Raw genomic sequence first — 15993 nt, forward strand, 5'->3', positions numbered from 1 at the left:
GAAGTAAGGGGTTGTGGAAAACGTAGGGCCCAACTTCGGGACTGTACATCAGAGAGCCGCTGTTGTCCAGGTATGTCAGAGCCGCTTTGATGGCATCTTTCCCTTTCAGTTCTGCTGATTGTGTTGCTATTCTGGCAAAGTCGGCCACAGTCAGGTACACCCTGCCCGGGTTTGTCCTCCTGTCGGCTTCCAGGGCATCTTCGAGACGCGACCACGAAGCCGGGATCTCCCGATGGATGTTTGGGAACATGTTTCGGCTTCTCGCGATGTCCACAAGTTTCTCTCTCAGTTGAGGGATACCGGAGAAGGTTTTGGAACTAATCGTTACGATGTTTGGGATGATGTTGAGTCGGTCGGTCAGCAGATGAGTGAGGTGTTTCTGCTTTTGTTGCAGAGACTCGTCAGACGGAATGTCTCCGAGGTCGTCCTTATCACTTGCTTCTTCAAGTACGTCAGCTATGCTGCCGATTTGCTTCTCCAGCTCTCGTATCCCATCGCGCTCCATCTTCCGTATCTGGAACAAGATGTCTTCGCTCTTCATCTGAACGTCTTCCACGGAGCACAGGTCGGAGTGGGTCCCTACTATAAGAACGTTAGCTCCGGGAACTCGAGCGCCAAGTGCGACCAGCCAGCCACCCACCTCATTGAAGAAGTTGTTGCGAGAGTAGTGTCGGAGGTTGATTGTCAGAACGTGGAGTGATCCCGCTTCGAGGAAAAACTTGTACGTGTGCGCGTAGACCTCGTGACCGCCCGTGTCGTACAGGAGAAGCTCAATGTCCTCGAGCTTGACGGATTCCAGCTCCACTCCGTGGGTTCTCGCTTCCACTTCTGTCAGGAACGGCGAGTTGTTGACGAGCGATTTTCTCAAACTCGACTTCCCGGCGAGGATGGAGCCGAGGAGAATAACCTTCAGGCGAGGCCGCAGTACGGCGTCCGACCGCGCCGTCTCTGCGAAAAAGCTGGCAATGGCGGCGAAGCCCTGGTCACACACTTCTTGTGGGGGGCTGACCAGGTTGTTTCCCGACGTTAAGATCGTAGGTTCCTCCAGCCGGACGATGTCTGGCGGTAGAATCGTTAGCTTGTTCTTCCTGACATCAAGCCACTGCAGATTGTCGACATGACAGAGTGTACTCGGCAGAGTCTCTATGTTGTTTCTGGAGAGACTCAACGCCTTTAGACTCTCGAACCGCCGCACATCGTCTGGGATTATGCCGAGCCTGTTGCCGTCCAGAGCAACGTTGGTGAGATGTGGCAAGTACAAAAGGACATCAGGGAAGTCTTCCAGTTCGTTGTCTTTTAGTTCAATACTCCTAAGAGTGCGTAGCTCCCCAACCTCTGGGGGAACCTCTGTGAGCATGCAGTTGTTGAAGGCAAGGCGGCGAATCTTGGACAGCTCCGACAAGCGCGGCGACAAATCATCTAGCCAGTTTCCACTCAGCGACAGAAGCTCAATATGCTCTAACTTTGAGATTTCGTCGGGAATTTCTGTGATGAGATTGTTGTCAACCTTGAGAACCCGGAGATTTGAGGCATTGCAAAGTTCTACGAAGTCCGAAACGCTGTTGGCTCTTGCGTCCAAAGATGTCAGAGATCGCAGGTGACCTACGTTGGGCAGAGACATGATGGCGTTATTCCTCACATTCAGGACGCGAAGACTGGGGAAGGTGCTCGGGCCAAACACACCTCTACAGTTGTCCACTCTGTTGTCAGCCAAGTTTAGTACCTCGAGATTTTGCATCTTTCCCAAACTTGATCCCAACCGCGAGATGCCGTTACAGCTCAGGTCCAGCGTCACCACGTTAGGGGGCATGGCGCTCGGTAACAGGTTGATATTGTTCTCGTGTAGAATGACGTGCTCTAGGCGGTCTAGTTTGAGGATCTGTTCCGGAAGCTGATGGATCTTGTTTCCGGCTGCTCTGAAGGACCTGATCTTCTTCATCTTTTCCACGTCCGAAGACAAGTAGTATATTCTGTTGTGACTGATGTCCAGGACTTCCAGGTTGCTCATGTGACAGACAGACAGCGGCAGAGTGGACAGAAGGTTGTAGGAAAGATCAACTTTCCGCAGGTTGTGCAGCTCGGAGATCTCTCGGCACACCACGAAGATCCTGTTTCCGCGGAGTTGCAGTTCGGTCAGACCAGTCGCACGCGCGATGTACGTAGGGACGCCCTCTATCTTGTTTTCGTTGAGTTTCAGGACTCTGAGAGATGCCGACTGGCACACACTGCTTGGTATGGAGGTCAGAAGATTCCGGCTCAGATCCAACAGGACTAGCTCTACGGCCTTTGCCAGGTCAACCCCCGTTACGTAAGCGATTTTGTTCCCACTGAGCAACAGGACACGTAGCTGTGACAGACTGCCAATGTCGCTGGGGACCTTTTCTATCTGGTTGTGGCGAAGGTCCAAATACTCAAGGCTGGGCAGCTCGCAAACGTTATGTACGACCGAAGAGATGTTGTTGTACGACGCAATGAGTCTCTCCAAGTTGTCCAGAAGGTAGATGTTTTCTGGGAGGCTGGATACACTATTCCTACTGATGTCGAACTCCACCAAACTGTCCAACTGGCACATTCTGTCTCCCATGACTTTGATCTTATTGCGACTGATGTTCAGTGTTTGCAGGGACAGCATGTCTGTGACCTCCCTTGGGATGAATCTAAGCCCGTTGTCGGACAAGTCTAGAACCTCGAGCATAAGCCCGGAGAATTCCGGCGGAAAGTGTCTGAGTCGGTTACCGGACAGATTGAGGATTTCCAGGCACGGTAAGAAGCTGAGACTTTCCGGCAAGTCGCGGAGATTGTTACGGCTAAGATCAAGGCGCTCAAGGTACATCAGCGTGTTGATGTTCCGCGATAACTCGTCGAGATAGTTTCCTCCCAGCAGCAACCTCTCTACGTCACTTTCCTGTACTTCATCTACCGGCAATTCTTTGAGAACGTTGCTACTAGCATCGATTTCTTCAAGGAAATGAAGCTCAAACATCTCGGACGGAATGTACTGCAATTTGTTACCGGATATGTTGAGATATTCGAGCTCCTCCAAACGAGAAATGGTGTCTGGTACTTTGGTCATACCAGTTTGACTTAAGTCAAGGCGCTTGAGACTAGTCATCTGACTGATAACGTCATGCATGTCATCTGGTAGCTTGTTCTTGCTTAGATTCAGGACCTCCACGTTTTCCAATAGGCCCACTCCGAATGGTAACGATGGGATCTTGTTGGAGGAAAGGTCAACGTCCGTCAGGGTGTTGATCCCACACACCTCTGTGGGGAACGACGACATGTCATTGGAGGCAAGACGGAGAACTGAAAGGGCATTGAGACTTGAAAACGAATCAGGGAGGCTCTCGATGTTGTTCTTACTTAGATCCAAGACCTTTAGTCTTCTGAGCTTCCCGAACTGTTCTGGCAGGTTGGTTAACCTGTTGTGATTTACCCGTAGGTGCTTCAGCTGAGAAAGCTCGGTGACGTCCTCTGGTAGGGAGTATAGGCCGTTGCTACTGATGTTCAGTGACTCGAGATGCTCCAGTTTGCAGAGGGGCTTCAGGTTTTGGACCCAGTTGCGTTCCAAATTGACGCTTTGTAGAGTACTGATTTCTCCTAGCTGAGCAGGAACGGTACGGATCTTGTTACCGGAGAGGTCCAATACTTGTAGCTCCTTCAACATAGAGATACTTTCGGAGATCTTCTTGATTCTATTGCCTTGAAGAAAGAGACACCTGAGCTTCCTGAGGCCTAAAATGGAATATGGCACACTGTCTAAGAACAGTCGGTTTGCGTGAAGAGTCTTCAGGTTCTTCAAGTTCTCAATAGCTGTCGGGATGGTGTGGATGTCGTTGTCACTGATGTCGATTACTTCCAAGTTTGGGAGCTCGAACAGCTCTCTGGGAAGTCCGCTTAAACGACAGCCGTCAAGACTGAGCGTTTTTAAACGCCTGAGTTTTGAGATTTTCCCTGAGATGAACATTCTCGGATTTTGCCCAATGTCCAGTTCGCGCAGATCGTCGATGTCGAATAGTGCGTCGTTCACCTCCCTCAAATCAGTGCACCTGAGTTTGAGCGTTTGCAGTCGCCGCAGATGGGAGATTTCGCGGGGGATTTTGATGACTCGGTTTTTGCTCAGGTCCAGACTTTCCACCTGTCTCATCTCGAGTATTGACGGATGGATGCCGTTCAGTCTGTTCTCGCTCAGGTCTAGATGCCGCATTTCGCTCAGTTTGCCGACTTCATCAGCAACTTCTCGGATCCTGTTGTTCTTGAGTTTTAGAACCCGAATATCTTTCAGGGAAGCCGTCTCTTTCGGCAGGACCCTGATCCTGTTTCCTTCGGCGCTCAAGGAGACCAGCTTCTGTGCCTGGAACACGCACGGAGGGATGGCTGTGAGTTTGTTCCCGTCTAGATTGAGGTACTCAAGGCCCGTAATGTCTACGTCATCGACAGGGAACCCCGAGTCTGTCAGGTTGTTGTTGCTAAGCGACAAGTGACGTAGGAACTTCATCTTGTCCAGCACGTCGGAGACGCTGGATATCTTGTTGTTGTCCAGAATCAGCGTCTGTAAGGCCGTGGGTCTTTCTATGTCCCCGGGGATCGTTCTGATCTTGTTATTGCTTAGTTTCAGCGTCTTCAAGTGCGTCAGGTAAAACACTTCTTTCGGGATGGACTTAAGCCTCATCGTTGAAAGATCGAGCTCTTCTAAGCACTGCAAAGCTGGCAAGACTTCGAATGTAGAAATGTTGTTTTCACTAAGCTTGAGTACTCGAAGTCTGTACAGTTTACCTAGCTTGACGGGTAGGGATTTTACTTTGTTATTTGAAATGTCTAACACCTCTAGGGCTTCTAGGGCAAACACGTCTTCCGGGACCACCTGTAGCTGTACGCGGGACATGTACAACTCCTTCAGTTTGCTCAAGGTTGAAATCGGAAAGGACGAGATTCGATTTCCGGAGACATCTAAGACGCGGAGGCCCGCCAACTTCGAGATGCTCTCGGGGATTTCAGCAATCTCGTTGTCGGCTACGCGAAGAATCTCAAGCGAAGGGATATGGAATACTTCTTCTGGAATGCTTCTCAGATTCTGGTTTGAGAGATCGAGCTCCGTAAGTGACTGTAACCTCGACAGGAAAGAATAGTCAACGATCGTGTTACCGCTGAGATTTAAAACCTTGAGATCTCGAAGATTCTCGATGTCATCTGGGATGGACGTCAGATAATTGTCGCGGAGGTCTAGAGACTGAATGTCCACCATCTTACAAACGCCGGCCGAAAGGTGCCTGAGGCAGCGATCCGAGAGGTCAAAGTGTAAGTGTGTGGGAATGGAGGGTTTGCCGCTTTCCTCTTCTAAACTTTGAACTTCAGTATCGCTACTGTCCGTTTCACCATTTACCATGGTCTCCATAATGATGCTTTATGTCTGCAATAGAGAAAGAACTGTTGTTAAAACCGTAAGGTACATGAAGGTTAGTCTTGTAGTATGGTTGTTGGTACGTGTACAATTATTGTGCAATATAATATAGCGCATCTATTGTGAACGGGAAATATGCTTTTCTAGCGTACACATTGCCCCCGATCAATTTTTACCTTCGCCAAGAAGGTTATGTTTTCAGGACCGATGCTCGGGGCAGCGTTTGTTTTGTATGGTACTTTTTTTGGATTGTGAAGATTTTCCTGTTCATATTCAGTTGACCCCGCGACTGAAAAGAAAATTGAAAAGAGTGTCTAAAGCGCAAAAAAAAATAACTTCTTGTTTTAATTTAACTTATATGTTATATACTAGTTTTAAACTCAAACAGTTTCGCTCTTCACATCTCTCTTGTTCACCGTACTATATTTTTAAGGCGCTGAAGTAGCCTTGGGGTCCGTAACTTCTGTAATCCCCATAGGGCGAAAACTGCTGTGTAGAGGATTTGTTTATTACTTCATTTCTTGATACCCTTGATGAAACCTAGCAACGAATCGTCAGTGAAAGTGACCTTGGCATCCACTAGCTGTGACTCGTCAGCCCTGCGCTTTATAATCATCGCTATATGTTTCCAGCAGAGGACTCGTTTTCGTCGTGCAATTCAACCGGGCCAGTGAACACTGCCTTGCCACCGTATGATCTTCTTGGAGATAAGGGTTGGCGGCCGGAGCTTAGCCTCTACCAGGCTTCGGAAGGCGACTGGAAAGAGTAGAAATCGGCCAACTAGAGAGATAACATGCTAAGGGAGTTAGTCTGCTGGAGATAACAGTTTGCCGCTCCCGAAGCCTGGTAGAGGCTATACGCCATCAGAAAATCGTGCAAAATGCAAATACCCCCCCCCCCCCAAGAAAAAGTCGACCGCTCCCGGAACGCCTACAAAGGAGGCTAATTGAGACAGATGTGGGATAGTTGTGGTCTGACGTCTAACAACCATTTTCGGAAGGGAGCGCCCCTCAAGCGGTGTTCCTAGGCGAAAATTGAAAACTAAAATCCATCATGAAAATAAGATCACCACAGAGGTGGAGGTTATTTTACTAGTAAACAGTACAGTAAAGTAAACATGATGGTCTGATCATTCTGTCACGATGTTCGCCACCAGCTATCCCGCCAGGAGTAATTATCAGAACCGCTAAAAGTACGAGACGCGCTCGTCATTAAAAGAATACAAACACCAGGCAGGGGGTAAAGTCGGATTGCGTGGGTTGCTGAAAGAATAGTACTAGTAGAAAAAGTTGCACAACAAGAGGAGTAGCCTCCTTCGCAGACGTGTGGGGCGGCGGCGTTAATTCTGCAAGGAGCAATGCGAGTTTTGCGGCGGAGGTAGTTTTGCCACGGAAGGTCAGTTCGCGTTGGGCTGTTACACTGACAGAGTACATCTGGCTGCGTGGATTACTGGAAGAATAGTAGAAAAAGTTGGCAGGAGGAGTTAGAACTTCGCAGACTTGTGTTTGGCAAGGTCAGAACTTTTGTATCTCAGATGGGAGTCCCAAATGCGAACAAATACTGTAAATAATTTAAAGATTGTGGACTCAGCGTAACCTGATGACAATGTTGATGAAGATTCAAGTCCAACCACCCGCTGAGACTGGTATCGCTGCCAATTCGTACAAGCCCAAATTTCTCCCGGCAGTTGACAAGCTCACGGTCCTACCACCAAGTCGAGCTTTTCAAAATGGCTCAGATAGGGCTACTTTTGACCCTTGTCGTCTGTGTCTTGCTACACAACGGCGTATCATCAGCGGTGGAAGAGAAAAATGAAGAGGGATTCTGTTCCCGACAGCTCAACAACAACCAGAACATCACGGTTGTGGCCGCGCCCGGGCCCATCGGACCGAAAGGGGACATAGGGCCGAAAGGTATGGAAATGAGAGTTACATACAGCAACTATGGCCTGATATCCTTACTTTTCTGGCCTGGATGCCAGGTCCATGATATATTTAAACTTGGGCCTAGTGTGCTATTGGTCTGACATCCAGGCTAGAGAATCATGCACACTGGACAACTTGGGCCTAGTGTGCTATGAGTCTGGCATCCAGGCTAGGGAACCCTTTCCCTGGGTGCCAGACAAGTTTACGGGACGCTAACCGTTTCCTTCGGCAGCCAGGAGCAATTCGCCCGCAGACCTAAATTACCGCTGCGGGAGTATTCGTCCCTGCAACGTTTGTAGGGCAAGCCAAACTCCCCCCGGGCTAGACTCCCCCGTAGCGGTAATTTAGACCAGCGGGCGAAGGGCTCTTGCGGCCCGGAAAACGATGTTTGGCTTCCAGGGTAGGGAACCCTGTACACGGGACAACTTGAGCCCAGGTATGCTATAATACCTGGACCTGGCATCCAGGCTAGGGAACCTCCCCTGTATCTGTAATAAAAGGCGCTGGGAATGTTGCCCTCCCGCCCAGTCCCCGATGATCAGCGTATAAGTCGGGAATTTTTACGGGGTTGGCTTCAAAAGTGTGTTTGAGGGTTCAATAATGCGTTTTTGTCTTATTTTTAATTTCATATCACTTCTATTTGTACTCTGTCCTCGCTACTCGATTTCACTAGTTTCTACGTTCGCAGGTCCCGCCGGCACGCCAGGGGAGGCAGGTGTGAGAGGCGCGCCCGGCAAGCTGGGCCCGGTCGGACCGAGGGGGGAGCGGGGAGATAAGGGTGAACGTGGACCGGCAGGTGAGAAGGGAGCACCAGGGACCAGCCCACCTGCTCCACCTGTCGTGGCGTTTTCCGTGGCGCGAACGGCCGGCATTTCTCGGACGTCGTCCACCACGGTACTGACGTACAACGTCATCCTCAGCAACGAAGGAGCGGCGTACAACGAGGGGACCGGCAAGTTTGTGGCGACGGTCGGAGGCGTCTACTTCTTCACGTTTACCGGGATGACAACAAATCCAACCAACAGTAACTATTATCTCCGTCTGATGAAGAATGGGGGAAAGATGGTTGGCCTACACGAGGCCAACGGGCCGCAACCCCAGTACCAGTCCGGTAGTAACAGCGCCATCCTGCGGCTACTTCCTCGGGACGAGGTTTGGATAGAGCTGGACAAGAGCGGACGCACTCTGTACAGCAGCGGCAACAAGTACCTGACGTTTTCCGGGTTTCTCATTCACGCAGACTGAAGCAGGGTGATTTTTTGTAGGATTTTCAGCAAATAACCAGCCGTCATCAGCAAGCACCTACGATCCAAGACAACGATCCCTTTGAGGACAAGCACGACTATACAAGAAAAATATTAGAAGTGATTCAAGCAACTAAATAGATTTTGAAAACTCATCAGTATCAATCGTTTCAAGTAGTATCCACTGCTTTTCTTCAGTGACTAACTAAATATGTAGTTCTGTTTTATCCAAAACTATGAATTGATATGAAAATCGGCTCGAAGGAAATTTTACCACAAGTCACCGCTCTGAGCAACAGCGAACCAATGGAGCAGCAAAGTTCTAATTAAAACACTTCTCCGGTGCTTTAAGATGGCAAATTCTGTGGTTTATTCTGGTTATTAATTTAGTAGCATTTGTCCGTTTGTTTGTCAGTTTGTTTGTTTGCGAACAGCATAACTCAAGAAGCTATGGATGGATTGTCATTGAACTGGGTAGGTGGGTAGATCTTGATAAGACCTAGAAATTATTAGATTTTGGCCCCCCTGGTGGCTTTCTATGAGAAATATATTTTTGCTCACTATTCTTTTCTTCCGTCAATTTAACTAACTCCCTTTCAGAAGGCAACGCTGACACTGTTATGTTAAGCCCAAATGACGTGAAATTTGATGCTTTGGAGATATACGCCCAGACTTTCAAAACCATTTACTTCATGTTTTTGCCATTTTAAGGCTAAAACGGTACATTTTTAGCTTAAACTTCTACTGTAGTTAAATGTAGTCAGACAATCCACACAATATAATCTGTCTCGACCCTCCTCCCCACGCTCTCTCACACATTGACTATACGCGACTGTTTAAGCACTACAATCCACACTCAGTTCCATTCTCAATTGTTGGTACTAGCATGGACCTGAGCAAATACGCCCCACAAAAATGCACGCGTTTAATACGGTACGTAATTCTCGTGAAGGTATTTTTATTGTTCAGCGCTGACACTAGTTAAGCTTTTATCTGCTTTCTGGTTGCTCACGTTTATACAGCTGCCGAAGTCTAGTCGAGAGAAGAGTATCACTGTCACTCAGTACGCGTGCTACTGGTGACGTCCTATTGAAACGACCTGAAGCATAAGATTCCCCGTGTGTTTCCAAGCAAGCTTCTTGAGGGTTACATGGAATACAGACTTTTGCCAGGGCCTGCACAGGTCAGCTCTTCGGTTCCTGGGCCAACATTCCCCCAAGAAAACTTTGCGTCAGACCCCCTAGGTACGTACGGGCCTTCCTCATGAGGATGCGACAAAGTTGCCTTGGGGCATGTACGTTGGCCCTGGAGCAGAAGAACTGGCATAGCCCCGAGCAGTCTGGATTCCAGGCTATGATATTGAAGGAGGGGCAAATGTTTGTTTGAACATAGGTAGCTCATGTCGGGCTGTGACCAATCACTGAATTAAATTTTCGAAAAAAAAGCGTAAGATTTTCACAATTCTAAACATTTTTGTTTCCCACATTTTCTTGCGCTATAAGCCTACCTGGGTTCATAATGACATTTGGGGAGTAAAGGATCAACGTCGTTGTGCCGCAAAAACGTGTTGGAAAACTGCCAACACTTCGGTACTAGGGCGGATCGCGGCCATGTTGTTTGTTTACATGCTTTTTAGGAGCCTCCTAAAAATACAGCGGGCCTGGCGCAACTTATTCTCGCGCTGCGCTGAGTCGCCGAAAAAGCGAAATAGCGACGCTAATAATATGTTGAAAGTTATTGAAAATGACGATGTACATGCGAGAAAAACTAAATTATTCATAGTTACAGTTTTGGCGCAAAATCTTACATAATATCGCTTTAAAGATAGCAGGGAAAATTTGACATCCTATTAAAAACTAGTGGATCGAAAGGAGTGCACCCCCCCTCCAAAAAAACAAACAAATATGCTGAAAAAGGGAAACGGGAGGGGGGCATATGGTTGACACAGTTAGGAGGTCGAAGCGCCCTTGAAACACAGTGTACGGTAGAGGTTACATACGTCATATGTCCACAAGCAAACTCTACTCTTCACAACCTGACCCACAGCAGATTATGTTGCACCCGGAAAATTCTGTGTAACAATCGTCTTTTAGAAACCTGTCCCCTTCCTTGGTATCGTGTGACATTGTGCAAAATCGCGCAGATCAATAATTCAATAAAGAAATACAAGCCAAAACAAACGTGTATTTGAAAGGTCTAAATATGAGTTTGCCGAGAATTACCTAGTACTCTCCAACAATGGCGACTGTTTACTCAACATGACACAGCCTGTGTGCATATATATAAATCCTGCTGCAAAATCAGACACTGGCACATACAGCATAGTATGCCACGGTCTTAAGAGAGAACTTTGTTGTTTTAGTAAGTCTATACTGCAAAAAGTGAGAGCAAAATTAAAGAGGTCGAAATGCCTTTTGTCATTCCTAAAATCATATAGGTCATCGCCCACACGAGTTTCAGTACATAATGTTACACATGTAATCTAGGCATTCATCAAGCGAATGAAATGGTCTGCCTGTGAATGAGCTCAGGAGATATTTCAGACATCTTTAACAAAAAAACAAGGCGGGCAAAAAAAACAAGATTCCTACATTTTCAAATTTTGAGATCATAAACTTTGTAACAATAATTGATGTGAAAAAACATGATATTATAACCAACAGGTCTTTATGACATATAACCTATTTTCGGCTTGTTGACCACCGTCGGAGGGCAACAAAATTTCCCTTTTCTCCAAAATCAGGCGAAAATCAATGCGCCACTGATGTCATCCATGAAAATTACTTTCTGTAGCCTAACAATTTATTTAATTAGCTTACGCTATACATAGCGTACCAGAGAAGAGTCGCATTTCAGACCATTGTCCCTCCTTTGACTTGTTTCCGTGATAGAAAAAAAAATCAACGTATTTGGCGGTTTCAGTAGTGACGACATCATAAAGAAAACACATGTTTGATAAAATACTGAAGAAAAGAATTTAGCCCTACGCGCTGAACACTTCTTCACCACCTCAAAAGCTGGAACAATATTTACCCTGTAGTCGCTTCTATTCTATTCCAACAGTTTGCTCTTTGCTTTCCATCTCGGTCACATATGAATTATTCAATCAATTGATGTGGTTTAAGGAGTGGCCTTTAAAACCATAACAATGCCGAGTAATAATAGGACAGATATTAACAGTCAAAACCGCCCAATAAAATCACTCAGGGGACTGTTGGCCAGGTGGTCACTATACTGACAAGAATGTTAATGCTCGTGTCAATGGGAAAATTGTCTAAGGGACCACCAAATTGGCCAGGTAGTCCTTATGTAGGACTTGTGCAAGTTAAACTGTATAACAGAAAATAATCTGTATCTGTATCTGTATAGCCGGTATAACCGCCTTTCGGCGTAACACACCAGCTAATCGACAACTATTGAAGAGTTAGGTCTTGTCAGTGTCCATCTAAGTGTGACCGCGCAACTTTGCAGCACTACCCGTGTCAAGCCAAATACATGATCCTGCCAAATACATTACTCCGACACTACATGGGGGTTTCCAATATACCTGAGACAAAGGGTGGGAGGGGGTTGGTCTTGATGTTGGGGACTAAACCTAACCTAACCCTTACCGTAAGTCTAACCCTCGCCCTGAACTCTAATACCAACCCTAACCCTAACTCTAGCCTGACCTCTCACGTATGTGGCAACTCAAAGACTTGGCTCAACACGGGGTACAAGAGGCCATGAATTTGTTACCGATTTCCTTGATTTGTTTATGTTAATTATGGGCGGGAAAATAATTACTAGGAAGATACAGCGACGCCTTTTTAAAAATTATTTCGGCCACGCCCTCCCCATCTCCGTCACCGGGTGGGGAAGTTGCATCAAGAAATACACCACATATCTGCTTGGAGCTTGCACACTATGATGATATGATACCCCGGCGTATGCGATACATACATTGGCCTGTACAAGTGTATGGGGTAGTTGTGTCCTCCCACCAGCAACGTTAACACATCTGGTGTAAAGGACAGGGAACTGGCGTCTCTGAATCAGTCCTACCCATGTCGTGATCGTGTATGGACATCATTCTATCAGGCTTTAGCATATATAACACTAGCAGCCTTCAGTATATATAACACAAGGCCCAGCCACGCTCTAATAACACTGCGCCGATTTAACGGCTGATTGAAAAGTGATTCCCACAGGGATTTCTTCACCGGGTGCAGAGAGATAAGGAAGGCAAACAGTCTCACTTTCGGGTGCGCCGAGTGTGAAGATATGCTTACATTGCATACAAACGTAAACATCACACAGATAGATACAGTGTCCCTCAAAGTTACGTTATGCACCGTTTGTTTCTTCCCACGATGCGGTCAGCTTTCAGTGAAGCTGTCGCGCAATATATAGCTGAATGGGCGTGGTCTACGTTGAACCAAACCGTACGTAGCCACACAAAAAGCTATGTATATCTCAAGCAGGTTTTAATAAAGTTTGTTTGGGTTATTTACTCCACCCCCAACAAAGCACCTTACCAGCCGTGTTGCAAGGTGCTTTGTTGGGGGTAGTATATCCCTTCACATTACCTAGGAAATGGCACATCCGAATTCTACTGAGGACAGTAAAACGTCATGTCGTATTCTAGAAAAGTGAGTCAACTAGGTATATTTATGATAAGGGGACCGACACGGACCCTAACATATACTCTTACAGTGTAGTTCTACGCTGCACATTCTTAGCTAGAAGAGCTGTACAGTATAAGTGGCGCGGGAAGAGAGTGTAAAATGAGAACCTCTTACCTGTCAGAACGTAGACAACTTCAACGTGGGAGAGTCTTAGCTGCGCGACCACCTGTCGGAGTCACCGTCTTCCCTTGGCGGCGACGACAGACAGTAGCCCCGCACAACACCACCGCGGAGCTCCCGACGTCCACACGAACACGCGCAAACTACTAGTAAATCCGTGCTCACACAAACGTTCAGCTTCCCGGTGGCCGACGACAAATATTAGTTATTTGCACAGCTCTGTGGCTGAGAGTGACTGCGGTACGTGTACGTGTACCGCCAAAAGAGCCACTGGTGGTGAGGCTCAGGTTCCGTACTGGCCGCAATTCAGTGGCCTACCCGCCAAACGCGGCACCGCCTACTAGGTATATTTTGGGGGTGACTGAATCACCTTTCCACAGTATAGTATTATACTTCGGTATATCGCTTTCAGCGACGTTGTAGTCTTGAATGAGACATTACTTCTATGCTTCAGAAACGCGCCTTTGCGGCAGGAATGTCAGAAAAGCATGCCTGGCACCCCGCCTGCAATTTTCAGAGTGGTTCGACCTCACAATTGTGTAAAATAGCGCGACGCCCGTTGCCAGGATACCTATTGTGGGAAAAGGAAATGTGATCCGGCAGGTAGAGTGAGCGCGTACCTGGGCTAGATTGTTTTTCTTCCCCTGGCCGGGTGTTTGGGTTTGCCTGTGCCAGTGTTTATGGCGGTTTACGTGGTTCCCAGTACAGGCGTCAAAGCCATTCACGCGAGCGTGAAATGTCACAAGTGTACGGAATATTTTCACAAGACTTGAACACACAACAATTATCACCAATGACGTCCCTTGTCTTATCCTTCATCGTGATTATATGACTGTCGCTGAACTAGTTCAACCGATGTCACGTGAACCATTTTAGCGTAGTATGTATCGTCCTTCAGTAGTACTAGTATTATCCCAGGATCACAACATTACAATGACTGCATAATAGTGCACTGTGACCAAATTGCTGTGACTGAAGACAAAGTTCTGATTGTTCAAAAAAGATGTTAATAAGGTTTTAAACAAAGAAGAGGAGGGGTGAAGGGGTGAAGACTAAACAATATTGAATGTGTGTAGTTATGTACATATTGTGGGAGTTCCGGGTGAGCTTTGTTGACACAAATAGCGAACAAGGAAATGGACAGGATAACACGGATGGTCATTTCTTTGTCAGCTTCGAATTCTACTCTTGAATTGACAAGTGAAGGATAACGAAATAAATAACATCGGCTATCTTCAATGTTTGCTCTGTTTAGAAAAGATGTAACTTAGAATTTCAGGACAACTTCAAGTTCAGGCCAGTTCTCCAAACCTTACAAACAGCAGATTGTTACAAGTTCGAGGTTTAAAAAAAACAGCTCTGCTGTCAAGTGTTCTAAATATGACCACTCAACAGCGTCTTCTGGCGTCCAGGTCTAAAACTGCAATAAATGCAATGCTATCACTAGTTGAGTTCAGATCAGGGATCATCAGGGCGAGAAGGCGGAAGCTCGAGCTCCCTTTCCTGTCACGCATGCATGCAGCTGGCTCGGTAATGGGAATATAGTGTGCTCGACATATTTCCACAGAAGGAATAAGATTCTCCCAAAGTTAGGTTTACAAAAGATTCATTCAATCGCATTGACTCAAGCATAGTTCTAACATGGGTATTTTTTTACCTCCCGATCGAATCCCGATGGTTCTGATATTTGTCTGGGTCATATATCATAACCCCCCTGACTTAATTAGACTAAAAAGATGTTGCATTTAAATTGTATCGGTTCCTACTTTCTGCTGGCAGTGCTGCCCCTTTTGATGCCCCCTCTCAAAAGTGGGTGAACGAGTCTATTATATAACGTTAACTTAATACATTGTTGTACCTTTTGACATTTACTATATAGTAGCTGTGTACCGACTCTCAATGTCTATATAAAATGACGACACGCAATATACATCCGTACACAAACGATCCGGGCTATCTCTGCATATCACTGCATATATGATTCGTAACTATAAGAAGACATTTTTATCTCCAATGGGAGACGTCCTTGATCCAATCAAGTCCATTGTCCGCCGCCCCCCCTGGAAAAGTGGGCGTGTCCAGGAGTTCGCAGAAAGTTCAGGCACACAAACAAGATGGCGGACGTGACTTGGTACATGTCTGAGTCTGCCGAGGCTGTTGCGGAGGAGCTTTCCCGTCTCCTGTCCTCCCTAGAGGGCCGTGACGACGACGAGGATGTCGCCGAGCAGTATCTCGAGAAGTTCAGGGAGGTGGGTAACCTTTGCACGCCGTATTTGTCTGCACCGTGACGTTGTTTTCGACCTGCCCGCGCCAGCAGAACTGTCTCCCGCGGTTGCGAAACCAGCTTGCGGTGCACGTTTGGATTGTGTGTAGAAATGCCGTCTGTCAACACGTACAGCGTTACATGGTTACACGAGCTCTTTATGTCTAGTGTGGATCAAAGTCAAGGTCTTTCCCTCTCACACAACGGTCCACACGGCCTGCTTGATTCACCCATGCTGCATGCATGCTGTTTTCACAAATTGTAATTAAGTCGGATAGGTCTTTGATGTTTTGGTTGCGGTGGGGAGGGGGGTGTTGCATCAAAATATTTGTCTAGTGATTTCTAGACGTTTCCCCCTGTCGTATTCTGCATA

The 15993-nt window shown here is 47.0% G+C and overlaps 2 protein-coding genes across 2 annotated transcripts in view; one reads left to right on the forward strand and one right to left on the reverse strand.

Annotated features, from left to right (window-relative positions):
• Positions 1 to 5919, reverse strand: part of LOC109486739 — a gene marked incomplete at its 3' end in the record, with an annotated part of 11307 nt that extends 5388 nt beyond the window's left edge. Inside the window, 2 exon segments of the mRNA XM_019790626.1 lie at positions 10 to 5402; positions 5915 to 5919. Coding sequence (XP_019646185.1) covers positions 10 to 5402; positions 5915 to 5919 — 5398 coding nt within the window.
• Positions 5920 to 7080: 1161 nt separating this feature from the next.
• LOC109486841 (complement C1q-like protein 3) lies at positions 7081 to 8689 on the forward strand. Its single transcript, XM_019790745.1, has 2 exons — positions 7081 to 7314; positions 8015 to 8689. Exons 1-2 carry the CDS (start codon positions 7131 to 7133, stop codon positions 8569 to 8571), a joined length of 741 nt encoding a protein of 246 aa, XP_019646304.1. The 5' UTR covers positions 7081 to 7130; the 3' UTR covers positions 8572 to 8689.
• The last annotated feature ends 7304 nt before the right edge of the window (positions 8690 to 15993 follow it).

Source organism: Branchiostoma belcheri, unplaced genomic scaffold, assembly GCF_001625305.1.
Source record: "Branchiostoma belcheri isolate BF01 breed outbred unplaced genomic scaffold, Haploidv18h27 scaffold83, whole genome shotgun sequence".
Lineage (NCBI taxonomy): Eukaryota > Metazoa > Chordata > Leptocardii > Amphioxiformes > Branchiostomatidae > Branchiostoma > Branchiostoma belcheri.